The 25,152-nt window shown below is 36.2% G+C and overlaps 4 protein-coding genes across 5 annotated transcripts; 2 read left to right on the top strand and 2 right to left on the bottom strand.

Moving 5' to 3' along the window:
* Nucleotides 1-2,247: 2,247 nt before the first annotated feature.
* LOC140006323 (disease resistance protein RGA5-like) lies at nt 2,248-3,029 on the bottom strand. Its single transcript, XM_072048146.1, has 3 exons — nt 2,931-3,029; nt 2,666-2,837; nt 2,248-2,525 (listed from the first exon to the last, which is right to left on the bottom strand). Exons 1-3 carry the CDS (start codon nt 2,934-2,936, stop codon nt 2,263-2,265), a joined length of 441 nt encoding a protein of 146 aa, XP_071904247.1. The 5' UTR covers nt 2,937-3,029; the 3' UTR covers nt 2,248-2,262.
* A 3,092-nt stretch (nt 3,030-6,121) lies between these two features.
* Nucleotides 6,122-10,842, top strand: LOC113691095 (3-hydroxyisobutyryl-CoA hydrolase-like protein 5). 2 transcript variants are annotated; one of them, XR_011814394.1, is made up of 17 exons: nt 6,122-6,261; nt 6,366-6,436; nt 6,717-6,798; nt 6,884-6,967; nt 7,062-7,130; nt 7,290-7,353; nt 7,449-7,522; nt 7,632-7,715; nt 7,837-7,921; nt 8,050-8,135; nt 8,716-8,837; nt 8,912-8,972; nt 9,052-9,150; nt 9,947-10,048; nt 10,140-10,181; nt 10,287-10,460; nt 10,569-10,610. XR_011814394.1 is itself a non-coding variant. In XM_072048993.1 (17 exons), the coding sequence occupies exons 3-17, from the start codon at nt 6,766-6,768 to the stop codon at nt 10,612-10,614; spliced, it is 1,158 nt and encodes a 385-aa protein (XP_071905094.1). In that variant the 5' UTR covers nt 6,122-6,261; nt 6,366-6,436; nt 6,717-6,765; the 3' UTR covers nt 10,615-10,842. The 2 variants fall into 2 exon arrangements, 1 of the variants encoding a protein (XP_071905094.1); XM_072048993.1 differs by having other exon boundaries at nt 10,354-10,460; nt 10,569-10,842.
* A 391-nt stretch (nt 10,843-11,233) lies between these two features.
* LOC113691094 (protein VACUOLELESS1-like) lies at nt 11,234-19,497 on the bottom strand. The gene is made up of 15 exons (XM_027209294.2): nt 18,598-19,497; nt 18,192-18,482; nt 17,043-17,182; nt 15,823-15,928; nt 15,633-15,725; nt 14,769-14,858; nt 14,576-14,689; nt 14,328-14,435; nt 14,117-14,190; nt 13,924-13,978; nt 13,066-13,247; nt 12,574-12,703; nt 12,301-12,403; nt 12,067-12,164; nt 11,234-11,774 (listed from the first exon to the last, which is right to left on the bottom strand). Exons 1-15 carry the CDS (start codon nt 19,369-19,371, stop codon nt 11,610-11,612), a joined length of 2,523 nt encoding a protein of 840 aa, XP_027065095.2. The 5' UTR covers nt 19,372-19,497; the 3' UTR covers nt 11,234-11,609.
* Nucleotides 19,498-22,374: 2,877 nt separating this feature from the next.
* On the top strand, nt 22,375-24,648 carry LOC113689918 (cytochrome b561 domain-containing protein At4g18260-like). Its single transcript, XM_027207723.2, has 4 exons — nt 22,375-22,830; nt 22,977-23,138; nt 24,005-24,153; nt 24,265-24,648. Exons 1-4 carry the CDS (start codon nt 22,708-22,710, stop codon nt 24,572-24,574), a joined length of 744 nt encoding a protein of 247 aa, XP_027063524.1. The 5' UTR covers nt 22,375-22,707; the 3' UTR covers nt 24,575-24,648.
* Nucleotides 24,649-25,152: the final 504 nt, after the last annotated feature.

Raw genomic sequence — 25,152 nt, 5'->3', positions numbered from 1 at the left:
TGACAAAAATGAATGCATGTTGTTTAATTTGTGTACTCTTCAAATTCAAATCAAATTCATTGGAAATTGTCATCAAATTTATTTTCCTCTTTTTTCTTTTTTTTTTTTGACTTGAAGGGGACTGACAGGAATTGGAAAAATGCGCCGCCGACTCTAATGGGAAAACGTCGACTGATTAATTAGCCGTAGTCATATGTATATACTATTATATAAGCGCCGAGACTGAGTTTACAAAAATTGTTACCCCACTTTTTTTTTTTTTTTTTTTTTTTTAAACTAGTCTAAGATTCTTGATAGAAGTAGGAATATTGGCTTAAGCTCCCGTCAGAAACTAATAATCCCTTGGGATAATTTCAGAAACCTCCCTTGAGGCTTCTGACAATTTCACTAAGCTCCCCTTAGATTTAAAAAATTACACATACCTCCCTTGGTATAGTAAAATACCTATAATGCCCTCCACTTGGTAGAAAATTTTAAATTTAAGGTGATAAATTTACAAAATCCAAAAAAAATCTATTTTTCTGTCTCTTGTCTATTTTCACTCCTCTCTTTTTTAGTTAATATAACCTCTTTTTATTATCTTCAATTTTGTGGATATTAGCAACTTGCAATTATAAAATCAATAGAGGGAGTAGATTATGTGTCAAATTAGAAGGAAATGAAGAGACTCGCAGTGATAAAGAAACAAATAATGAAATTGATGATTGAAATAGGAAGAAGAACTAAAGATGTTGAATTTATCATATTTTGTTTGTTGTCAAACTTTTTTTTTTACAAAATGTCAATAATTACATAAGGATTTCTTTCATCGGATTAGAAATTTTTTATTATGATTTTATTATGGAGGTAGAATTTATTCTCTATTTTTGAGATATTAGTATTTTTAAGGCCATAGGAGAGTTATAATAGCGGTTCTAAATCAAATTAACTTATATTGAAAAGGTATTTGACCATTGATATTTAATTTTGGGATATAAAATTGGTTGTAATGGGGTTTGTGTATGTGTGTGTGTCTATTTTTTTTTTACGTAACAAATATTGATACTGTACATGTAATTTGGGATCCTTTGGACGGCTATTTGGTTTTAAAACTTATGTTTAGATAGTTGCTAGAAATTAGATTTATTGATTTGTGCAAAGTGTTGAAGAAAATAATTGAGTAACTATATTTTTCTTAGTTTAAAGGGCAATTTGGGAATTTTGTGAGAAAATCTATATGGTTAGACCTATATTATTACTAAAAAGTAAAAATAGAGGAGGTATATGTAATTTTTAAAACCTGAGCGAAGCTCTCTGTAATTGTTAAAAACCTCAAGGGAGGTTTGTGAAATTATCCCTAATCCCTTAGAAACAAAGAAGAAAATCAATAATCATGACGGGTGGCGTCAACTTTTTCATATGTGATGCCACTGATAATGTAAGCATATGAGGTCTAAGTGACGAAATACGAAGCTTAAGAAATCGTATTCTGCGGTTCATTGATTCTTGGGAAAAAAAATCAGCAAAAGATTAAATAAAGTTTTCACCTGTTTCTTTTCCTAGAATCAATGAACATTGGAATACAATTCTTTCATTCTTTGTATTTTGTCACTTAAGATCTTATATGCTTACATGATCACTGGCATTAGATATAAAATCGGTGAGGGAGGAGGAGGAAGAGGAAGGAGGAGGAGGGAGGAGGAGGGAGGAGGGAGGAGGAAGGTGGGGAGGAGAGAGAAGGACATGGGAAAGAGGTGGCCGTGGTGATCGGTGGTGTTATTTTCAATTTTTAGAAAATATAAAAAAATACTTTCAAAAACGCCTTAAAATTTTAAAATACTCCAAAATACATGTTTAAAAATACTCTAAAAAACGCCTTAAACTCATTTAATCATCTATGATAAAAGTTTATCGCATTTATCGCTACAGTAAAAGTTTTAAAAAATACCCCTAAAAACACTTAATCAATAATGAACCTACATTATACAGTGGCTCCCCTTGTAGGGCCCTCCTTAATTTCTCCCTTCCATGCATGATTTCTACCAAACAACGAATCTTTCTTGAAAATTATTTTCTTTTATTTTACCTCAAAGTAGAACAAAACAATAACATTCTTTTTATTTATTATTTTTTGGTTACAGACGCACATACATATATCTAATCTCTCTCATGCAAATTGAGAAAACCACACACATATATATATATATATCCATCCATTGCTTATAACATTCTGGTACAAGCAATTGCATATTCAAGTCTACCAAAATCTTGATCTATTGGCACTCACATGATGCTGCAATTGCACCCGGGGTTATCTGCAAGCTCAACAACATGGAAACTAGGAACACCACCATAAACATGATCAGTTGTGGTCTCAACTTTTTCACTTTCTTTCTTTTCACTATCTGATGAATCAACACTCACAATATTAGCAATTCCCAAATGCCTTCGGAGCAACATAGCCAACTTCACAGGATCAAGATCATCATCTCCTGAAACCACAAGCTGGTTCTTCTCCTGCCCATCTAAAGCTATCGATGCAACTCCTACATAAAACACACGCTTTCAAAGAGCATGCCTAACGATTTTAAAGCCACAAGTTTTACGTTGTTACATGTACCGAAAAATGTATTTAGAAACGAGACGGATGAGAAAAATAGGCCATATATTTCTGTAATTAAATTACCTCGGGTTCGTGCTACGATTTGCATGGCCTTGATTTTGTTTTTGGCTGCTGAGGGCTTCAGCTGGTTCCAGAGCAACTCACAGGGCACCATAGCTTTCATTACCTGGATTAACATGTCCACGGCTTTGGGGCGAGACTTCTCTCCATGCAAGGACACTTTAATTACCACTTTCTGCCACAAAAGAATGATTAGTGTTGTAATAGTAATAAGGAAAATACACAGGAAGTTGGGAAGAGCATTTCTTGAATATCATAGATTTGACACCTTCATCCTGTACTTTTGGGGTGGTGCAAATAAGGTACGTAACGGAATGTGCAGATTGCAGGTGATCCTCCTTTGTGATACTTTTGGGATCTGAGAAGTTTAGATGCTACAAAGCATTAATCCTATAGCTATACTGCTCTATTTATAACATGGATGGTTGTTGGAACCTGGAACCAGGGTGTAATTTCATATCTGACAATAAAGTGTTTGGAAGCAGGAATTTTGATGTCTGACTATTCAATTGTGCCAATTTTTTTTTTTTTTTTTTTCACTTGGCTGGCTACTAAGGTATTAATTGTCAGTCATCAGTCAAGTTGGACAATGAGAGGCACAACTCATTCAATGATACTGAATTAATTTATTTATATGGTTAGTCTCAGCCCAAATGTTCAAAATTAATACTTAAAATTTTGAAATAATCGTGTGGTTTCTAATAGAAAAAATGATGATAGTATTTATCACCATTTTTCATCCCCAAGGCAACACCTCCAAAGTGGCGGATGATGCGTATTTATTTCCTTGCGCATCTTAGAGAGCTACTATTACTTTATATTTTTGTTCCATTTTCTTATTTCTCCTGAAATAAATAAATGCAAATTGACAAAAAAAAAAAAAAAAGGAAAATGTGGATTGCTGATCACTGTTGGATGTCCAAGGGTGATGAAGCAGGAAAGAATGGTCGATGATTGATTGGGTTTGTGGACGGAGACAGCAAAATATATATATATATATATATATATATATATATATATATAATCACAGAGGGGGAAGGGAACAAAAATAAAAAGCTACATTGAAAATGAAATTAAAAAATAAAAAGGAGGAAAATAAGAATATAATAATGTTTAGTTTCCTAGAATACATCTTGAGGTGGTATTCCAAGCGTTAGACAGACAATGACTCATTAACCATTGAGGTGATATGAATTCTTGACTGTTTGAGTTTGTTTTCTTGGTACAAAGGAAGAACAAGAAGAATCAAAACCCATTATAAAGAAAATTTTGTGCTGCAAGTGTATATATTCCTCGTCATTCGTCAAGTCAAGGTTTGCGGAAATTGTGGTCGAGTGCTTGAGAGGCTATGATGGTAAATTAAATTATCCATATATACTTTTGTTACTGAGTGTTCACAAATTTTTTTTTTTTTTTTTTTTTGGGTTTTGTTTTTGTAATATGGGTAACAATGTGTACGTGTTGAAGGAATTGAGGCGGATTCAGACAATCAGGAAACTACTGTTAACAACAAAAGGAGAAAACGCTGATCCCCACAAAAGTGGCAATAGGGCTCGGGAGAAAAGGTGGCAAATATGTGTTAAGTTGATCTTCTCCACTCTCCGGCGAAGGACAAGAAAGAAGAGGAAGAAGAGGTTTATATTATACTGCTCCTACCACAAACATATTTTACTTATCCCCACATTTTGTATTCATCAGTTAGACTTGGAATGTTATCCTTTGTTCAGTCGCAAATATCACAAGACCACACTCCTGTCAAATTTTGGAAGCCACCGCACTTGCAACAGATAAAGATTCTTCTTGTTATTCCGAAAGAAGTATATGTGCTAAGGCGGACAGCGGAGAGAGCTCTTAGAGTTCTTTCTGCCTGCTGCTACTGTCAGATAGGTACACAGGGTATGAGTCTTGACAATAGGAGACAGAAAGGATGTGAGGATGGGTGGGGGAGTAAATAAATAAATAAAGACGTACATATGCTAAACCAAAAATGTATAAAGTTTAGTTTGAATTGAGAGAGAGCTAAGGATGATTTGAAATCCTCCCAAATGTGAGCGGGAGATGAAGGAAAAGTTTTCTGAAGTGACTAATTTTTTTTCTTTTTTGTCGACACTAGAGGGAGGGGGACCTAAACAGATTAAGGAGAGTCCGATGAATCACCATCGATCCAAACTGGTATTTATGTACCCATTGGCAAAATTTTTTCGAGAAATCCTGAATATTAGAATGTAGGCTAAGAAAAGAAGAGCGTTAAAGCTCTTTTGGTTCCTGAAGTGACTTAACCGAATCATGGTTAACGGTTCTACTGTAAAACTCGTTAATATATGTATTCAAAGAAGAAGAAAATGTGTGTACTCAATCTCACCGGTCCACAATCGCAAAGCCTAGAGTTCTGGTTCAACATCATAAATTCATAATTGGGCTCTACGTCAGAGTACTGTGTTGAGGCCTAGCCCATCGAATATCCAGCATCACCAGAATCACACGGGAGCTGCTGCCACGGCCCAACCCTCCTCCTCCTCCTCCTCCTCCTCCTCCTCCTCCTCCCTTCTTTTTTTTTTTTCAGATGCTTATTTACAAAAATAAACAAATTAATTTTCTTTCATTAGCAAGTCAAGATATATATATATATATATATATAATAAATTCCAAATTGTTTGCATGTATTAAGTCATTCCAATTCACATAGATAAATCGATTAATCTTTCTTATAATTGTGAATGTTAGTATACACGCTAGCAAGTATGATGATATATCATATATGTGCAAAAAATTGAGGCGTAATTTTAAATTAAATTTAATTGTTATATATTCATATTCTTTACAATATATGCTGTTAGGGCAAAAAGAAAATAATCTAAATTCATATCCATGACTTCATTATCATTTTGTTGCAACAACTCAACTCAACTCAATTAGATGGAACAATAATCAGCTAACTATAACATATGTGATTAGACTTTTCAACCCTCTCATTCTCTCTTGTCAAAATTTGAAGCCTCTATAAATTCAAACCAAAACAAAAATCAAATTATAAGATATAAATTCTTACTATAAAACAAGAAGGTCACAAGAGTACAATTCTGTTTGCAATATTAATGCGGTCGAATAAAAATTTTGCAACTTTCAATGGATAGATAATCCAACACTCACAAACAACAACAGCACAACAAAATCATCTTCATCGCAACAAAATTTTTTTTTAAACACTGAAAATAATAACGATTCAGCAGATTGAGGTCTCATTGCATATGGAGGTGAAAAAGACACTTTTGTTAGTATGAACTGTAAAGTTATAAACTTTTTGTTAGTTTTTTCCTTAGAATATAAAGACAGGAATGAGTGAGTGGTTTAGGAAATCTGGTCAATCACAAGATTCAACTAAACCTCACATCATTACATCTGATTAGGTTGGTATACTGACAACATCACATCGATCACCCAATTAGCTATGTGAAAAAAAAAAAAATCATTTTTGCTTAGTGCAAAACAACGTAGGTTGGATGGATGGATGGATGGATGGAAGTGGGGGAAACGTGGTAGGTGCAGCAGAAGGAAAAGAAACTTAGCTGTTGAAAAGGGGAAGAAAGATCCCACAATAGGTACACATAAGATTGACACTGATGAGAATAGTTAGGTTGCTACCAACCAACCAAGCTTGCTAAAAATCAAGGCCTACATTAATCTTCACCATTTTCATATCCAGGTTCTGCAGTCTGCTTCGCTTCTCAAAATTGTAGAACAGAACAGAGCCTTAATCTCCACAGGCTACTAAAGGTAAGCTAAATGATTCTGATTATTTCAAGAAATGGTTTTTATTATGAATTGCGCAGAATCTAAGAGAATTAGTGTTCTTGAATTTATTTGCTGTTGTCGGATGATGAACTTTGAAGCTACAATGTCTTCTTTCTACTTTTCTTGTCCTTGTTTTGTTTGGGCTGCAGTATAAATTTGATCTGTTTCGGATAATATGTTTGATATTTTGTTTAAGTTTCTTCATGGTTTGTGCTGCCCTTTTCCTAAATGTTTCCTTTTTGATTCTTTATTGCAATTGTAGCTCTTCTTGCTTTGAGAGGCTTTTTCTAGATAGCTGAGGGATAATTTAGATGGCTCAACAAGTGAACAGCCAAGATGAAGAGGTAGTTTATTTTTTTTCTTCCCTCCATATTTAAGTCTGTAACAAAGAATTTTAATTAGTAATATGATTTTATCAATAATGATCAGGTCGTTCTTGCTGAAGAAATAAGCCACGTGAGATTGATCACCTTGAACAGGCCTCGCCAATTGAATGTGATTTCATCGAGGGTGGTAAGTTGGATGCTTCTTGATTGCTAGTAGTATGGTTTCTGAATTGTTACATTGCCTTTTCTAATCGAGGGTCATTCAAATTCTCTTGCTTTAGGTGTCTTTACTTGCTCAGTACTTGGAAAAGTGGGAAAAAGATGACAATGCAGAACTCATACTGATTAAGGCAAGTATTATCTTTCAAAATGTTGACTCTCTACTATCATAGTCTATTTAGCAAAATGTTGCCTCAAGGAGAATTTGATAAAATAAATATAGGACTGAAAGACTTGAAGTTAAGGAGTTTTGCTGAAAAGAAACTGTATAAAACTGTTTGTGTACACAGGGTGCTGGCCGTGCCTTTTCTGCTGGTGGGGATTTGAGAATGTTTTATGACGGCAGGACCTCGAGTAATCATTTTCTGCTGATACTGTAATGCTTGCAAGATTGTATTTTCACTTTCAAGTTAACTTATGCAACAGTATTTCTCTTTGTCAATTGTCAGGGGATTCGTGTCTTGAAGTGGTCTACAGGATGTATTGGCTTTGCTACCACATTCACACTTATAAGAAAACACAGGTTGCTTTAATTTCATGGAGCATTTGTTGGCAAGAAGTTATTGTTCTGGAAGAATTTGTGAAGCCCACATTTTGGCATTTCCAATCCTGCTTGTGGATATTTTTGGCAGGTTGCTCTTGTTCAAGGAATTTCCATGGGGGGAGGTGCATCTTTGATGGTCCCGTTGAAGTTTTCCGTAGTCACAGAAAAAGCTGTTAGTATCAAATGTGATTCATAGATACTTTGCTGATCATTTGGCTGTAGGAAGCTCTATTTCTTCTCTCTATTTCATTCTCCTTTCTTTCCATGATGAGTTTTGAGCATGTTTATTACAGGTTTTTGCCACTCCAGAAGCAAGTATTGGGTTTCACACTGATTGTGGGTTTTCGTACATGCTTTCACGTCTCCCTGGGCATCTAGGTAAGGTTCAACTAGACCAGATTTTCATTACATATTATGTATCCAATAGTTGAAGTGTTTTTCCTTCTGCATGTGTCGTAAGAAAAATAAGGTCAACTTCAACTTTCTAAGTGGAACTTCATATGCAGGGGAATACTTGGCCCTAACAGGGGCAAGGCTGAGTGGTAAAGAGTTGATTGCCGCTGGATTGGCTACGCATTTTGTCCCCTCCGAGGTACATTGCAAATTTTAAAGCTGTTTTAGGTACTTTAGTCCTGTGTCAGATTGAGTAGTTGAAGGAGCATGTTCCTGGGAAATCTTTTTTCTGATTGTAAAAGCAGCAAGCTTCCTCATCACAACACACCTTTTAGTTCCTTGAGTGCTCCATAATAGTAATTTAAGGGCTCATATAGCGACTAAGCGGGGGGTTGATTAGGAAAATGGGATATATCCCCTCAGTTGTTTGGAGGGGGAGAGAAAAAAGAAGTTGAGGGAGAGAGGATCCATGGTCAGGAAGTCAAGGGAAAGAGGAACTGTTGTCAGTCCATCTTAGTGTCTTATCCCATACGTGACATTATTAATCCAAAAAAAAAGGAAGACACTATTAACTAAAGATTATTATTGTCTTAGACAATAGACATTCTTTGCTAAATACCAGATTGGCTCTATTGCTTATCAAATCCTTATCCATCATCTGTTAGAATCCCTCAAATGCCATATTTCAATGGATAAGACACATTGTTAGTTGCATCAGATTTGTCCAGTAAGTTAGAATATCAAATGTTGACTATGTTTAAGCCATGTTCTACATCCAGAAACTGCCTGAACTGGAGAAACGCCTGGTGAGCTTAAATAATGGTGCAGAGACTGCTGTCAAATCTACCATTGAAGAATTTTCCACTGATGTTCAGATTGATGAAGAAAGTGTCTTGAACAAGTAAGTGATCTCAGTTTACTGCATTACTATTTCAGAAATTTTCACAGGATTAATCTTGTTTGGTTTACTTGCAGACAAAAAATGATAGATGATTCTTTTTCTAAGGATTCTGTGGAGGAGATCATAAAATCCCTTGTAAGAGATAATATTCATGATTCAAAAAAGTCTTGCGTGTTATAAAATTACAGGACCTAATGTGCATAGTCAATCTCAGGAAGCTGAGGCTACCAAAGAAGGAAATGGTTGGATTGTTCCAGTGCTTAAAGGATTAAAGAGATCATCTCCGACAGGATTAAAGATAACATTGAGATCGGTAATGGAATTCCCTAGAATCTCCTCTTTCAGCAGTTGATATTAATCTGAACTGGTGGATAGTTGTACAAATATATAACATACTTGAAGTATCAAAAATTTGAACAGCTGTTTTTGGTGAGAGTTTGAGTGATCCTTTCACATACTCTTTATACATCCATTTCTCTTCATGCTTGATTTCTTTCTCTTATCTGTTTTGATCTTTTTGTGTGCGCTTGATGTGGGATGGTCATTGCAGTGGGAGTTGCATCTCATTCTTCTCTTTGCATTTCCCTGCTTGCTAAATCAACTGTCTAAAAGTAAATTTCTTTTCAGTTTTTAATGTTTGTGAAAGATTGAAATTTTAACTCTAGTTATCCTACTGAGCGTATGTAATTTAGAAGTTAAGAAAACAGGTTTTGTTTCAGAGAATATAACGGAGTACATTTTTCACAAAAATGTGTTTGAATATTTGACATTTATATCCCCGTGTAGCAGTGATGGATTTTGTCTTTTTCAAAGTCATCTTTGAAGCTTGAATACACTTGTTGCAAAATAAAAACATGATTGTTATCATGTCAGTGCGAGACTTCATATGGCTCGTGTAACTATCAAAGTTCTTAGTTCAGTTCTTATAGATTTCGTGGAATTCTCCATATTCAACACCAGAAATTGAACACGTGAATAACGTTTTGCTGCTTGAGTTATAAGTTGTACAGCTTTGTCTGAAGCTTCTACTATTTGATAGTTTTCATATTGCAATTTCTCAATTTTGCTGTATCCTCTCTGCTCTAAAATCGGTACTAAACAATATCTAGATCCGAGAAGGAAGGAAACAGTCACTGCCTGAATGCCTGAAAAAAGAGTTTCGTCTCACTATGAACATTCTTCGTACGGCAATATCCGGTGATGTTTATGAGGTAATATCTTGCTACTTCAGTTTTATAGTGCAACAACAGAAAGTGATGTGTTGCTTTCTACCTCTGAAGTCTACTCTCTTTTCTTCTAAAGGGTATCAGAGCTCTTACAATTGACAAGGATAACTCTCCAAAAGTATGTTCCCTCTCTCTCTCTCTCACACACACACATATTCTTGAATGTTCCAATGCAACCATCTTTTATCCTTTTTCCCTCCCTCTGTGCCATCTGTGTTACAAGAACTCTTGCTGTATCAAAATGAGAATGCTGACCAAGATATTGCTGCCATGCCTTCCTCAAATAACAGTGGGATCCTTCAACTTTTGATAGAGTGGATGATGAGAGAGTCAATGTTGTATTCCAACCATTTGAAGAAGATTTGGAGCTCAAGATTCCAGAAAGAGAAGATTGCAGGTTTTGTTTTGCATGCCTTCGACCCTGAAGTTAGTGCTTGCAGCTAATAACTTGGTGCTGCTAGTTTCTGTTATTATTTTCATCGTTGCATTTTAATCTGATTCACAGGTGGGAAGGAAAATACGAGAATTCAGTTTATGCAGTTCCAAAGTGAGCGATGAACCAAAGTTTTTTGGCTACCATCTGAAATAGCCTCAACCGTCCGAGCCACATAGCATACTTTTCCCTGTTTCCACACATTTATGAGCGCTGGTATTTTGCCTTGCTCTTCCAGGGTTTCTAGCTCAAAAAATGTATTCGTCTAAACTACTGCAATAACATGAGACATAAAATGCATTCTCTTACATAAATGAGCACCTGATTGTATCAGACATAAAACTCATCCTCTTGCATGACGGAGCACGAGATTTTATCAGTTTATAGGGTTCATCATCAACAATATCAAGTCATTGAAAACGTTTATTCCAACTTTTTCTAGTGAGGTCAGCTGAGCCCTTGAACAGGGCTCAAGACAGTAGAACCGGATCCTCCCGGGACGTTGTAATAACTTGCATCTTTACAATTTCATATAGAGAAGTGCTGTTCGTTGCATCTTTACGATTTCATATTAAATGCTATGGGAAAACGGGGGAGGATGAAGTACCAATTTGAAAGTTTATACCACAGAGAGCGTTGGCATCATAAGCTGCTCATTTCTGATTAGCAGATGAAGTAAACGAACGAGTAAATTACAGAACGGATGAATAAATTGCAAAATAACAGAAGGCTTACAATAACTAAAAGCCACACTGAGCCGTTGCAAACCATATTATACCGTTCATGTTGTGTTTTGTTTACAAATTGATGTTTAACATTACATCGGCAAAAACTATGCATCAAAGCGAGCTGCCCGCTGCCCACAGTGAGGCTAAACCATTTGGTTTGTACGTGTTCTTCATAGACTGCAATAGCTTAAAAGAAGAAGATACAAAGGGCAGCAATCAGGCTCTGACAGGGTGGTCACGGGAACAAGCAAGCAGCCTGTCACATGCTCGCTCTGGAAGCTTCATAACATTAACCATGATATCAACATATTAACAAACGCCATCACTCAGCTCCATACTTCCAAAATCAACGAAGAGGTGAAATGCCAGAGCCAAAAGAGCAAAACTAAGAAACCCCCTGGAAGGACAACCGATCTCGAAGGGTATCAAATATTGATGAAGCTGCTGCATTCTGCGAGAAGGTCAATTTCAATCGACCTAGTAATTCATTATCCTTAGCCTGAGATGCAGCATCAGCAGCTTCCTTTGCCATTCCAATTCGAGCATAAGCCTGCTCATGGATGTCAAAATTTTTTATTAATTGTTGAAAACGATGCATAATGGCAAAACAAAACAAATGCCTCCCCCTTATGAGTATCTCTGTCTTTTCTTCTTTGTTTGAAATCATTTTTCAAACCAGCTACTAACATTAAACGGTGATTTGACTCTTTAGTAAATGGTATACCATTTCCACATTTGATAGGGCAACTAAAAAAGAAAATAAAATGTATACTATAAGGAAAAACATATGTAATGGACACATCATGCAGTCACACTGAAATATAAATCCCAGCCATGCTTACCTCAGCTCTCTCCCTAGGATCAGACAGCTTTGGTATGTATTTAAGAGCTTCACCTTTCTCATCAGCATCAACACATGCCTCCACAAATGGTCGATAGCCTACAAATGGAAGGAAATGGAGGGGATGAGGGAGTTCATCAAATTAAAGGAATATCATATGCCACCGCATATACTTCAAGACAACAAAGTCAAAAAAGGAATTGTAAATGCTTCTGGACACACGTTTTCAGCTTACCAATGGGTGGTCTTTTCTCCTTTGAGAATTTCTCCAGAGCATCCCAATCCCTGATTGTTGCCAAAGCAAATACTTTAAGCCAATACCAACGCTTCTCCGAAACCTAAATCATTTTACACAGGTTTCATAATCACAATGTCCAGATTGAGAAAGTGCATGATAACTAACATGGCAGTCCATGAAAAAGGAAGAGATGTATCATCCCAACATCTTCCTTCATGTGTAATCTTATCCAATTAATAGAAGGAAATGAAAATACAAACATTTTCAGACCTTAAATTCTGTTTTAACTTTCAGAGCAGCCCGATGATTTCCCAGTACAATACATGTTCGAATTGTATCACTGATGCTTGAATCCACAAAAATAGGCTGCTTTGTGGTGACCTCCAACTCTTGTTGCATCCTGCAGTTAATACACATTGAGCATTACCAGCCAAAGAGCAGAAGAAATCAAAATATATTTTTCAAATCAAATGAAAAAATATACAGCTTTATGGTCCACAGGACAAGAGGACTTTGTTTGGTAGCCTCCTAGTACAAAATGTCACGTGTGTCTAACAGTAGCAAAAGAAGTTTTTATCTAAAGCTAATATGCTAATTGACGTATGCAATGCAAGCATCATCTCTGGTGTCACTCTCATAATAAAGCAACTAACAGCACAATGTGGCAATAACCTCAAACTTGAAGCTTCATATCGATTAACAAGAGTTTGGCAGAGGAAGTCAAAAAATGATCATATTCTAATGTGCTGGATGAAATGTCACCTCAACAACTTTGCATGCTCTTCAGCTGCCTTTGACTCAAAAACATGTTCCCTGGTTTCAGAGAAAAGTTTCTGCACATTCTCAATGAGCTTTATCCGAGGACCCTGAAGGGGAGATCCCCTGCTTGCCATTGGGTTCTTTGCCAATTCCCATGACTCTTTCCACATTAGAAAAGCCGCATCCTAGAAAAATGATATAACCTTGAACTGTTGTATCACCTTTGAAGGAAGGAATATAACCTCAATTACTGAGGCAACAAAACGCAGAAAACTATCATGTATACATCGACAACAAGCAGTAAAAGCTGGATGCTTCAACAATTTAAATCAATTTTATATTGCACCCCAACAATGAAAAATCTCATGTAATTCGTGTTTTGATACAAAATTTCCCACACATCATAACAGCCTCCATGGAATTGCAGCTGCTAAGTTACTAAAATAGTTTCTCTCTCACTAAATATTGGAGATACAAACGAAATGTCAGCCAGTGGTTGACAAACAAAATTTTATTTATAATCCAACCATGAGTTCAAGCATCATTAAACAGGAAGAGTCACGATTGGTGACAGCTCTCAACTGAACCCAGTTGACATAACATACAACAACGCTATAGAATTATTTCTTACATTATAGGTAACATTTGCACAAAAATTATTTGCCTGCATCACAAACACGTTTTCCAAGACAACCTTTTATCTTCCCAACCACCTTTTCATCTCACATGCATTACATCACAAAAAGTGCTACAGTAATTATTCCAAATAAGACTTCAAATACACTCCTATCCAAACACATATTATTTTAATTCCGAAAAGAATGAAAACTAACCCTTGATAGTAAGCTAATCTAAACTAACCTGAATTTCTCCAGTAGTTATGAAAAAATTCTTCAGGAATTCATGCTTATAGCACCTGAAGAACAAAAAGATGCCAGTATTACTACAACTTTGACACCATAGAAAAGAAAAGAATTTCATGTATTATGTCAACTATAAATTTGAAGCAGCAGAAAGAGGACAAAACAAAACTAAACCCACTGAACACACATACCTTGCATAGCATATGAATAAATCACGTGCCAGTGACCTGGCATGTATTGTTCTATGAAACTCCATAGTTGGTCCCTGGAACATTAGCAGTAAAAGGACAAACAAAATGTCATCACCTGATGGATATTCTTTGTTTGACAAGTTAGTACTCCTCAATAATAAAATAAACATTTATTGAGGGATAAAATACTACTCTTAAAGTAATCAAGCACCTTCTGCCAGATATGAAACAGGACAAGATAAACAAGATCAGTATCTCCACTTTCAGTTGCCTTGGCTAGAGCAGTAACTTCTTCTCCGATCCTAAGCAAGAGAGGAACCTAACCAAGCATCATACAGAAGAAAAAGCACAGCAGTCATCTAGAAACCGCAAGGCACATTGAAGATACCAACATGGTAAAAAAAAAAAAATAGCAAGCATACTTCACAAAAGAACTATACAAGGAAAATACAAAGGAACCTGCTTGGAGGAACAAGGTTCGTGTTCAACTAGCATGGCGGCTAATTTCCTGCGGCCACTCTTATCAGCATGGGCAGCAACTGCCGCATAAGATATACCTTTGCATAACTTCAACTGCAATTGCCAAACAATTGATTAAGCCACACATTATGAGCAGAAAAGATTGTAGAAATTACTAAATCTGAACAAAGACCTTATCGAGCAAGATTTGAAGGAGATCAGCATCGGGGATTGCCAATGAAGAAGTTATTTTGTTACACGCCCAATGCATGATGACGACTTCCTGCAGAAAAACCCAAAAGAGTAAGCAGGACAAAGCCTAGTATGGAATCATATGCTACGTGAAAAGAAAAATAACCCATATAAAGAATTAAAATAAAAGTGGATTTGGAGCAGTTGTAGTTTTATAATTTAGCACAAACAGATAGTTGAAGTAGACCATTCTATCTATCCTTTCTTGTTTGTGATCATTCTATCTAAAGCCATTTCTGCAAGCTTGCAAAAACTATTTTCATCACATAATCAAGATCAAATAATGAATATGAGAAGAAAGATTCAAAAAATGAAGTGTTGAGGGTAATAGGAAGGGTGAAACGTATCACACCAAGTACAACTTCACTATCTTAAACCCAACAAAACATCCACCCTCAACACAAATCAGATCGGAAGACTTTGAGGCCAAACAGTGACAAAGTACTATTAACCTACAAAATGAATCATGACATTGAATGGGCTCTTAACAAAGAAAAGTTAGTGCACTGAAAATCCAATAAACCGCAGAAGAATATACCCTACAGGCTCCTATTAATTCCTGCACATGATGCAAATGAAAGAATGAAAAGATATCATTGAGTTCAAAAAATAAAAGAGAATAAACACACAATAGATTACTAACATGTGAAAAGAACAAAAAAATGGTATAGTTATATACTGTCGTCACATACAGAACACAGACTTGGCTTGGATGAAATAAGTTTACCAATAGATTCGCCCTTTTCAGCTTACAGGAAAAAGTCAAATGCAATATACTGATAACAGAAACAACATCATAACTTACTTGATTCATCCCTAAATATTCTGATATCCGCAAAGCTATAAGGTGCTGATGAGCATTAATCAGGCGTCCAATCAGAACTGATGGTGTAAGCAACTGATAGGAGACAGAGAAAGACAACTTGATAGCCTTCAATAATTATAGAAAATAGTTAAAAATTCCAAAAAAAATTAACATGTGAAGCAAGAAGGACCTTATACTGTTGAATACTGAGTGGAATCCCGACATCAGGGTGGCGTACAGCATTCAGAACTCGTAAAGTTCTAGACGTATCACGGATGCGATTGCGCTGAAATTGGCTGCCAAAGCCAACTGGTTATCATTATCAAGACAAGAATCAGAAAAACAATTTTCTTCCAGCAGCATGGAAAAGAGATCCAACTGAAAGTTTTGTGGCACGGGTGAAAGAAAGAAACAACTCCATTTTATCCTTCATTTCTCTAGCTTGCTGAGTACCATATATGAATATAAATGCATTTATTTATTAATTTCAATCTCAGAATGAGAAACGTCAGGTTGGAAAATATCAAGCAAAGTAGCAGCAAGTTTTGTATACACTTGTTGCATGTCATCATAGCCTCTATCTATTTTTACACTGTTTGCATATCTAGTGAAACTGAATGGAATAATCCAATATTTCTTGTTTCAAGGCATTAAACAATCCAATTTTTTATCTCCCTTTCCATGTAAAAGGGACTGTAATGAAGGGGTGTAAGTCTAGGTATTAGATTTAAAAAATGCATGAACCATATGATGTGAAGCAACATAAAGTATTCAAACGTGGACATAGAAACTTTGGTTTTTCTCAGTCAATAATATAGAACACCTTAACAATATGCAAATTTTTTAATATTTGACTGGGGTGTAGAAAAACAAAGAAGAGCACCTGAGTAAACAATCAAAGAAAAACTTAAAGAGTCTTAATTAAGAAGAGATGTCATCTGCTAGTATTGAAAATTTTAAGGGTAAGACACAAAACATTACCCACAGCCTGACGCTTAATCATCCATATATACCATAGATACAGCAAAGGCATGAGGGCTTGGTGTTATCATTTATGTCACTTTTCAGATTTCCATTTATACATCATTGATTGTTATTTACAACAAAAAGACCAACAGAAAACCATGAACTTATGGTAACTTCCAATAACTTCCACACCTTGCTAATTTCTAATACATTTTTCTTTTAGTATGCACATATTGGTTTGTGTCTTTCCCACTAGCTTATATAATTGATTGTGTTGAAGTACATACAGTTTTCATGCATAAGACAAATAGAAAGAAGATAATTTGAATAGCTCATCCATGTGAGGCATTAAATTAAAGACGACACTCTCAAGCCTAAACCCAATTTTCTCATCATAGATGACATTAGATGTTCACATACTGCAATAAGATTATAACCACTGACCTGCAAAAGGCTTGGCCATAGCTTGCAGATCTGAGTAACGCTCGTTGTTGTGAAATATCAAATTCATGACTTGCAGCATCTATACAAGCTTCAACAGCCCCAGGCAACGAAGAGCGAATAAGTCTCAAATTTTCATCTGCCTGGAAGAAAATTTCATTGTTGAGATTTCTTTGTATATATAACAAAATTATACTGTTACAATACCATAGTATTCCATTCTTGCACTGGAACATCTGATGAACACATATTGCTCGAAGATTTAGCACAAAACTGAGAAAACAACGCTCTCATGACGCAAGGACATGGAAAATACTGTGTGTATTCATGAAGAGAAGACATTTAGCTGTACAAGTCTCTGAAAATTGTTAATAAACTAACAAGGCATTTACAAAGAAGCAACAGCACTCTAAGACACGTGTATAATGAAAATATTCTATCCAAGTATAGAACACAAATACAGATCGACTTCTAGTCTTCTACTGCCGTAACAATACATTTCCAATTTATGGAGCATTTGCGGTGTGTCTAGGCTCTACTTACTAAAAGAACATCATCCGAAAATTGCTAACTATAGTGAAAGTAAGCAAAGGCAGAGAAATGAGAAGAGGAGACCAGCAGGAAACTATGAAACAACTGAAGCAGGGTACCAAAGTAGCCTCGTTTCTTCTTTACCCTCAAAAGCAGACGTCTTGCTAATCAGCGGTAGGATAGTTGCCATTTAATGATCAATTCTCGATTAGTAAGCAGTTTAAGCCACTTAGCAATAGGTGCCTTTGCAGAAAATGATTTCACAAAACATAATATTATTCTTGAAGCGGCTTTTAGGAAAACACCATATAGCCGGATAACTTCCCAGATGAAGGAGGATCAAATTACAGTCTAATCACCAAAACCATGCATATAAACAAAAGGGTTGAAAAAACTCCATTAGAACATTTTCTTTCTTCAATGATGCGTATGATACTCAAAATTAGATATACAAACAGGAAAAGTGATCCAGCTACGTTCCTCACATATTTCCCTGTTTACCTAACAGCAAACAGATCCTTAAGACAAACCTACTACTGTAAAATCTTTTCAGCCTTATATATCTAGAACACATGAACACACGTTGAGAAACTCTGACAAAGGAGACCCATGTTGGCTCACCTTAGCACTTCGGCGGTCAAAGTGATCCAAGGCATCATATAGTAAAGCAGCAGGCTGTGTACTACCGATTTGAAAAATGGATACAGTAGAATCCGGAACACGTTGCAGGAACTCCATATTAGTATTCGAAAGTATCCTCACACCATCACATTCCGGAATAAGCACAATCGGTTCATCATAAAGGTAGCGAACTGGATCTCCATAAGGACCAACCATCAAAAGCATATCATCCCAGTAAAGCAACACGCTATCCATTCCACACCAAGCTAACTGCTCAGGAGGCAATGCTGACTACAAATAACAAAAAATATTTCCAATTCAACATTTTTCCGATCGAACGTTTAATTGGCAATACAGCGAAAAAAAAAACAAATAATCATGTAAGCAGCAGGCTAGACAGCCTTACCTCACAAGTGTACTCGAAAATAATGTTGGAAAAATCCGAGGAGAGTACAAGAAGCCTTCCATCATGAGTGAAGGAAGCTATAAGCTTTCCATTTCTGGAAACCACCATTTTCTGAATTGGCCCAATTTCGGCGCCAGTCTGCTGCACCCCATCTTCCTCTACAACCATCACAGAATCCGAAACCCCTAACAAAACCTCCACATTTCCCGACATCGTATATTGTGGCTCGATCACGGCCATACACAACGGCATATCTTCCAAACCCGTATCCGCCAGCCTTATCGGGCACGGATTATTAAAATCGGGTATGCAGTAGAGCTCGACGGCTTCATTGATGCATACGACGCCGTTTCCCCAGAAAACGCACTCCACAATGCTGTGTTTTAATCCGTCTTGACCAAGGGATAGGGTCTTGATGAGCTCAGCGTGGAAGGAGTAGCAATAAACGGTGCCATCTTGGGTTATGCAAATTAATTTTAAGTCGTCGGACCACGCCATGCCAATTAACCGTCCGCCAGCGTTTCTCCAGACAGTTTCGGAGATCTGGACGCCGGCAGAGTTGAAGATACGGAGTTTCCGGAGGGCCGATTCGGAGTAGAGCTGGACGATTTTGGCGTCATCGCGGATAGCTGCGATAGGACCGCCGAAGGGTGCGCAGGCGACCTTGTTCCGCGTGAGGTCCACATGCTTCCATTGCATTTGGTACAGTTCGGGTTTCCGGTAGTAGCGGTTGTAGAGGAGCTGCCATTCCGCCGCCACTGAGACTGCGGCCATGATTGCGGTGGTTACCAGTGGCCGGCGATCAGTCAAGGTCGGAAATTTAGTAGACGTGATCGCTGAGAAATTTGATAGACTGGAGAGTGCTGTAGGAAAGAGAAGGAAAAAAAAACAGGAAAAGAAAGTTCAAGAAAAATCGGGGGTTCTAAAAGAATATAGTAAAAACTACGGGTCGGGGAGTAAAATTTTGTCTTAATTTTGTCCTCCAGGAAGGAAAAGAATGTACTGCATAAAATTTGCAACGGATCTTCTGTCCCACATCCTATGTCACTCTTTGTCCTACTTTTTATTATCTTGCTATTTCTCTTTCATAAACAGCATGTTTTAATTTTTTTTTGTTTTCTTAAGATCCAATAACTATTAATTAAGTAAAAAATAAATACAACAGCTTCAAAAAAGTAATATATAATAGAAAATTAAAAAACACAGCAGAAAATTCATAAAAAATCTCATTTTTTTATGCATTTTGATTTTTTGAGTTTGTTAAATTTTATGTATTTCTCAATTAATAGTTATTGGATCTCAAGAAAATAAAAAAGAACTAAAACATGATGTTTATGAAAGAGAAATAGCAATATAATAAAAAGTGAAACAGAGAGTGGCACAAAATATGGGACAGAAGATCCGTTGCGCATAAAATTCATTGAGCCGAAGTTCCCCTTGAATTGGACCAATTGGTAATGGCCATGGGTGCATTTTTTTTTAAATTTTTTGTTCGTACGATATATGTAAAATAAAAAAAAGTACTTAAAAGTAAAAAGTGATTAAACATAATTTTTTAAATAATATATCAATAACTGATTTATAAAATTCAACAAAAAAATTTCCATGTTTGAAGGCGTTATTTTTATTAAAAAAAAAAGAAGGTATTATTTTTGGTCTGGAATTGCTGTTCCTCTTAAGATTTATCTGAAAACATTTTTTAATACATATAAAAGGAGAAAAAAAAAAGTTAGCTAAACACGTGGGTCCTAATTCTTCGTTAAGTTGATGTTTGGATTGCAGTTTTTTGTAGAAAAATTTTTAATTTTTTTGCGAATACGCTTTTCATTCGTCATTTACTTCATATATATCAAATCAGTATAATAAAATTTTTTTTTGATAAAATCTCTAAAAAATAGCAATCGAAATGGGACCTAAGTTTTCATAATTCCAGTGGAAGAAATTTTATTATTAATTAAGTTTTTTCACCAAAGAAAGTAGTGGTGGGATCGAATTTTAACAGATCCATCCACTTCTTGCAAAAGATGAAATTATTAGTTCATGTGTGCGGTCTAAAACTCTAAACCATGCGCCGCTGGCTTATTACTAAAGTTGCTTCGCATGTTCCTCCAATTTGGTCAAGATCACACTCCTCTTCCTGCATATTACCACATTTTTGCATCTTGATTTTGTAGTTGTAATCCGATAGTTGGTTCAAATACGTGCAGTCACAGTAAGAAAGCTAGTTTGATGTGGTTTAATTTACATCAAATATGAGTCGTCTGGAGAGGAATGTGCCGGGTGGTAGAAAAAGAGAATATGAACAATGCTAATCAGCTTTGGGCACCAGAAACTTTTTTGAAAAAGGCATAAACAAAGTAAAAAGGAAAAGGCTTATTTGAATAATTGATGTGTATACTCACCATGCATACGAGAAAACATCAATCAATTGACAGTTAACAAGAGCATACCAGGGTTTGTTCATGCATGGTCCTGTTTCTGTCATCATGATTAGCTATTACGATCATTATTTGTTGTTACTGTTATTATTACCACTGCTAATTTTCTGGTCTCATCATTCTTTTCAGTCTTCACCAACCATCACGAGCTCGTTGCTATGGAGGAACTGAAGGGTAAATTTCAAAATTGTTGCACATTTTCTAATATAAGACATTCAAGGAAACTGGTTCCTCCCTGTAATGCTGCTGAATCGCTTCGATGGAGACAATTCACTCCTCAGGTACGTCGTTGGATTGTATAAACCATGCATTGGAAGATCAATTAGTGCATTGTTGGATCTGGACCACGTGAAACATAAAGGCAAACAGATACATCAACAACGTAGGCTCCAAATTGTTATCATGGCATCCAAGAATCAAATCCAGTGCTTGATAATGGAGGTCCCCCCCAAGAAAAAAGTTGCAAAGAGCTAAATTATCATGCTCAACCATTCTCTTCATGCTCTCTGTACCTTTTCAAGATGGGGTGCTGTGTCAAATCAATTTCAGTAACCTGATCAGTTGATTACGAATACATGATATGCTAAGTCGTAAGAACCACATAATGATTCTAAAATGGTACTTCTTACCTATTTTATGAGCTGTAAATCTAACTTAAATACCTCTACAATTATCCATTATGGTGGTTATAATGATTTAAGTACAGAACTTTAGATTAGCTTATTTGCTGGTGTCTTTGAACTGCGAGATGCCTCGGAAGTAATCATATTATGCCACTGATTTAAAGTACAGCAGAAACAATCTAATCTGCACTTCATCAACATTTATGCCTGATTGTGCCATAAAGCCTCTCCACATTATCGACTTCCACAACAGAACTTCAAGAAAAGAACATAAAATAGGATGCAAATCAGAAACTGGGAGCAAGTTTATGAAGATGCGTTGATTTTCAAGAAAAGTTGTCTGTCTAATTGGAATATATTTGGTCAAAAGTAGCGTTCATTCCAGCAGAGGCTAAAATCCCACAAAGGGATGGTATACACATCCCCAGTCTGTTCGAGCATTAAGGAAGACAAAAGTTTAACATCTTCTGTAGTGATCTCTGGACGTTGGACTCGTAAAGGATAATATTTTGTATTACTTTCTGTCGACCACTGAGTCATCTTCTTTTCAGTTTTGATATACCATTGACATTCTTCTACTTTGTAATCAAATATTCTTCCCATCAAATGAAAAAGCCTGTTAAAGTGGTCCCACCAGGTTGAAACAACAGCCAATGTCCAAACAACCATTTCTTGCTTCTTTGGCTATAAAAAGTCTTGCCGGTGGATTTCAAAAGGAATGTGCATACAATAGTTTATTCACAGAGGTCCAGCTTTAGCTTCTTTAGACAGAAAGAGGAGATGCTCCTCCGAAAAGATTAATGCTCAACTTCCTCTAATGTTCTATATACAACAGCAAATAAACTAGTTACCATAACGATGGGCATTGCAGTGGTGGAAAAAGCAATGTAGTTGAGCCTGCGTAGGAGAATATATGTATATAAGAGAACAAGTTCTGTGGCCGCTGCTCTCTCTATAATTCAAGAGTCAAGATTAAATTGCAGCTTTTACTGGTAATTTGAAGCCTCAAAACACAAGACAAGCAATATTGGTCCTTGAAGAGTTTGATCATGCTTTACAAGCAGAGGAGCTTGCCCCTGGCTGTTCTTACTCAACTTCCATTAGTTGTGTGCTCGTCTATCGTCCATATAAAAACAGGCAATACTCATTCAAGCGGCAAAAACAAAACACAGGTAATTCATTTTCATGCATGGCATATCAGATGTTCTAATTCTAGCTTTGGATTCATTAATATTTAGATCATTTCGATCAGGAATTCATGTATAAAGTAATCCTTTTTTTGAAGAAATTTACAGTACAACTTTTCCTTATCAATTAGATGACTGCTAAACTATCATCTGAGATTGCGATCCACGGATTTCTGTTATGGGCTTCCATGGGTTTCTTGGTGCCTGTTGGAATACTTGTAATGAGGAAGTCAAACAGAGAGGAATGTGGAAGACGGCTAAAAATCTTACTCTACATTCATGGTGTTTTACAGGCAAGTCAAAATTTGTTGTTTTCAGTTACAGTTAACTTTGATTGCCATTCTTCACTTCAATATTAACTGCTATCCTCCAGATAATTGCATGACAACTATAATTAGCATGTTAAACATTGTCTGCTAGAAAATTTTCTTGGTCAGATTGATTGTCTCCACATTCAGCTGTTCATGATGGTTCAAGAAAAAGGAGTAATGATTCCCATGTTGCAAATAATTAATCTTACCCACCGTCTGTTGATAATAATTACTTAGTTCATATTTCTTAATCCGGAAAGATGTTTTTTGTTATTCATAATGGATACTTGGAGACGAAGAAAAGGCAATTATGAAAATTCTGTTGTTTAAAAGCCATAAAGAACTTTTTAGGTTTCTTAATTGGCATAAGCTGTAATACACACGCATACATAGCACACAGTTAATACGCTAAGTTCAGGAATTTCCTGATTAACATAAAACGTTAGCATGTTTATGTTGTTCCCATGGTTCAAAGTCGCGGTCGCGGCTTGACCGTTCCACATCGGTCTCCGCATATTGATCGCGGTCTCGACGAGACGTGAATTTTTGAAATATTTAATATTCTAAAAATTGTAAAAAATATGATAAATAAAAATAATTAAAAATTAGTAAAAATAATAAAAATTCAAGTTGACTCCGGATGATTCGGTGTGACTCGGCTGTTTCAACCATTCACGGTGACGTCACGACTTGTTACGTATCTTGGAAACGTTTCGTCGCGGTCTTGTCTCGGGCTAGTCTTCGAACCATGGTTGTTCCAGATCAATAGACCCAGATTATTCATACAATGGTATGAATTACAAGCTATCCTTCATCATCATCTAACAGAGAATATTTCTGTTCTGCAGATACTGTCAGTTCTCCTTTTGACAGCTGGAGCAATAATGTCCTTTATAAACTTTGAGAACGCTTTCAACAATGATCATCAAAGGTTGGGATTAGCACTTTACGGTCTTGTCTGGCTGCAAATGTTGGTTGGTATAATACGACCACATAGGTAAAGCATGTGATATGTCCACCATAGAAATTATATATTTTTTTAATTTTCAGAGATGCAATTGATTAGGGACATTTAGTTTCTGAGTGCATTTACCATGTTTTTCTTCAGAGGTAGCAACGCAAGGAGTGGATGGTTTTTTGTTCACTGGTTACTAGGGACTGCAGTTTCTGTGCTGGGAATCATCAATATATACACTGGTTTACAAGCTTATGGTAAGAAAACTTCAAGAAGTGCACGAATCTGGACCATTCTTTTCACAGTGGAAATCTGTCTTATCGCCTTACTCTATCTTTTCCAAGAAAAATGGGAGTACATTCAGAAACAGGGAGTAATTTTAGGCAATGAGCCTGTACAACCTACCGAACAAGAGATTTCACCAACATATAAGCAGAAGGAAACAGCAGAAGAGCCTTGTTGACAGAAGAATCTAGGAAAAAGCTTACTTCTACTGACATGGGATTTCTTTCTAACCATTCTTCATTTTGAACTCCAGTGTGATAGCTTGACGCCACTAGAAAAGTGGAGTATTCGTTGGTTTGCACTTTATACATCTAAGGTGTCATTTGCTCCCTCATTTTATGCGGCCAGACTTCCAATATCAGTATTTCCCACAAACATGTACACTCCGGTTGCAAAACAAGGAACAGTTTGATATATGAGTGTAGTTAGATTACTATAGCACATTCAATCTTAGATGACCAGTGGATTACACAGCAGACTGACGTAAGATGCCAAGTAATCGCAGCTATGCGATTCAATGCTTTTGGCAAACAACTTAACAATCAAGACAAGCATCTTACACGAGAACTTATATGCACCAGTACATTATCACCCTAATTACCAAGTTCAGACCTTTATGGAAACTATAATTACAAAGGAAGAAACAGAGGAAGGAAGGAAAAAGATCAGGACGAACCAAGTGCCAATCAGTTTTAGATATTGCAACGACTAAAAACTGGTGCCACAACACAAATATTCTTTTCATGTTGTACTCAT

The sequence above is a fragment of the Coffea arabica genome, chromosome 5e (assembly GCF_036785885.1).
Source record: "Coffea arabica cultivar ET-39 chromosome 5e, Coffea Arabica ET-39 HiFi, whole genome shotgun sequence".
In the NCBI taxonomy this organism is placed as follows: Eukaryota; Viridiplantae; Streptophyta; class Magnoliopsida; order Gentianales; family Rubiaceae; genus Coffea; species Coffea arabica.
The sequence above is the reverse complement of the archived record's forward strand: the minus strand, read 5'-3'. Positions and strand labels throughout refer to the sequence as shown.

What these genes read in the sequence shown, in the direction of transcription:
- LOC140006323 (XM_072048146.1), bottom strand. An exon ending in AATCGTAGCACGAACCCGAG is followed by an intron (nt 2,526 to 2,665) that starts GTAATTTAATTA and finishes TGTTTTATGTAG; the next exon opens with GAGTTGCATCGATAGCTTTA.
- LOC113691095 (XM_072048993.1), top strand. Translation starts at nt 6,766, where the DNA reads ATGGCTCAACAAGTGAACAGCCAAGATGAAGAG. An exon ending in AGGAGATCATAAAATCCCTT is followed by an intron (nt 8,973 to 9,051) that starts GTAAGAGATAAT and finishes AGTCAATCTCAG; the next exon opens with GAAGCTGAGGCTACCAAAGA. An exon ending in CCAGAAAGAGAAGATTGCAG is followed by an intron (nt 10,461 to 10,568) that starts GTTTTGTTTTGC and finishes TCTGATTCACAG; the next exon opens with GTGGGAAGGAAAATACGAGA.
- LOC113691094 (XM_027209294.2), bottom strand. Translation starts at nt 19,371, where the DNA reads ATGGCCGCAGTCTCAGTGGCGGCGGAATGGCAGCTCCTCTACAACCGC. An exon ending in AAGTTAAAACAGAATTTAAG is followed by an intron (nt 12,404 to 12,573) that starts GTCTGAAAATGT and finishes AAAATGATTTAG; the next exon opens with GTTTCGGAGAAGCGTTGGTA. An exon ending in ATCCTAGGGAGAGAGCTGAG is followed by an intron (nt 11,775 to 12,066) that starts GTAAGCATGGCT and finishes ATCCATGAGCAG; the next exon opens with GCTTATGCTCGAATTGGAAT.
- LOC113689918 (XM_027207723.2), top strand. Translation starts at nt 22,708, where the DNA reads ATGCTTTACAAGCAGAGGAGCTTGCCCCTGGCTGTTCTTACTCAACTT. An exon ending in GCGGCAAAAACAAAACACAG is followed by an intron (nt 22,831 to 22,976) that starts GTAATTCATTTT and finishes CTTATCAATTAG; the next exon opens with ATGACTGCTAAACTATCATC. An exon ending in GGTATAATACGACCACATAG is followed by an intron (nt 24,154 to 24,264) that starts GTAAAGCATGTG and finishes GTTTTTCTTCAG; the next exon opens with AGGTAGCAACGCAAGGAGTG.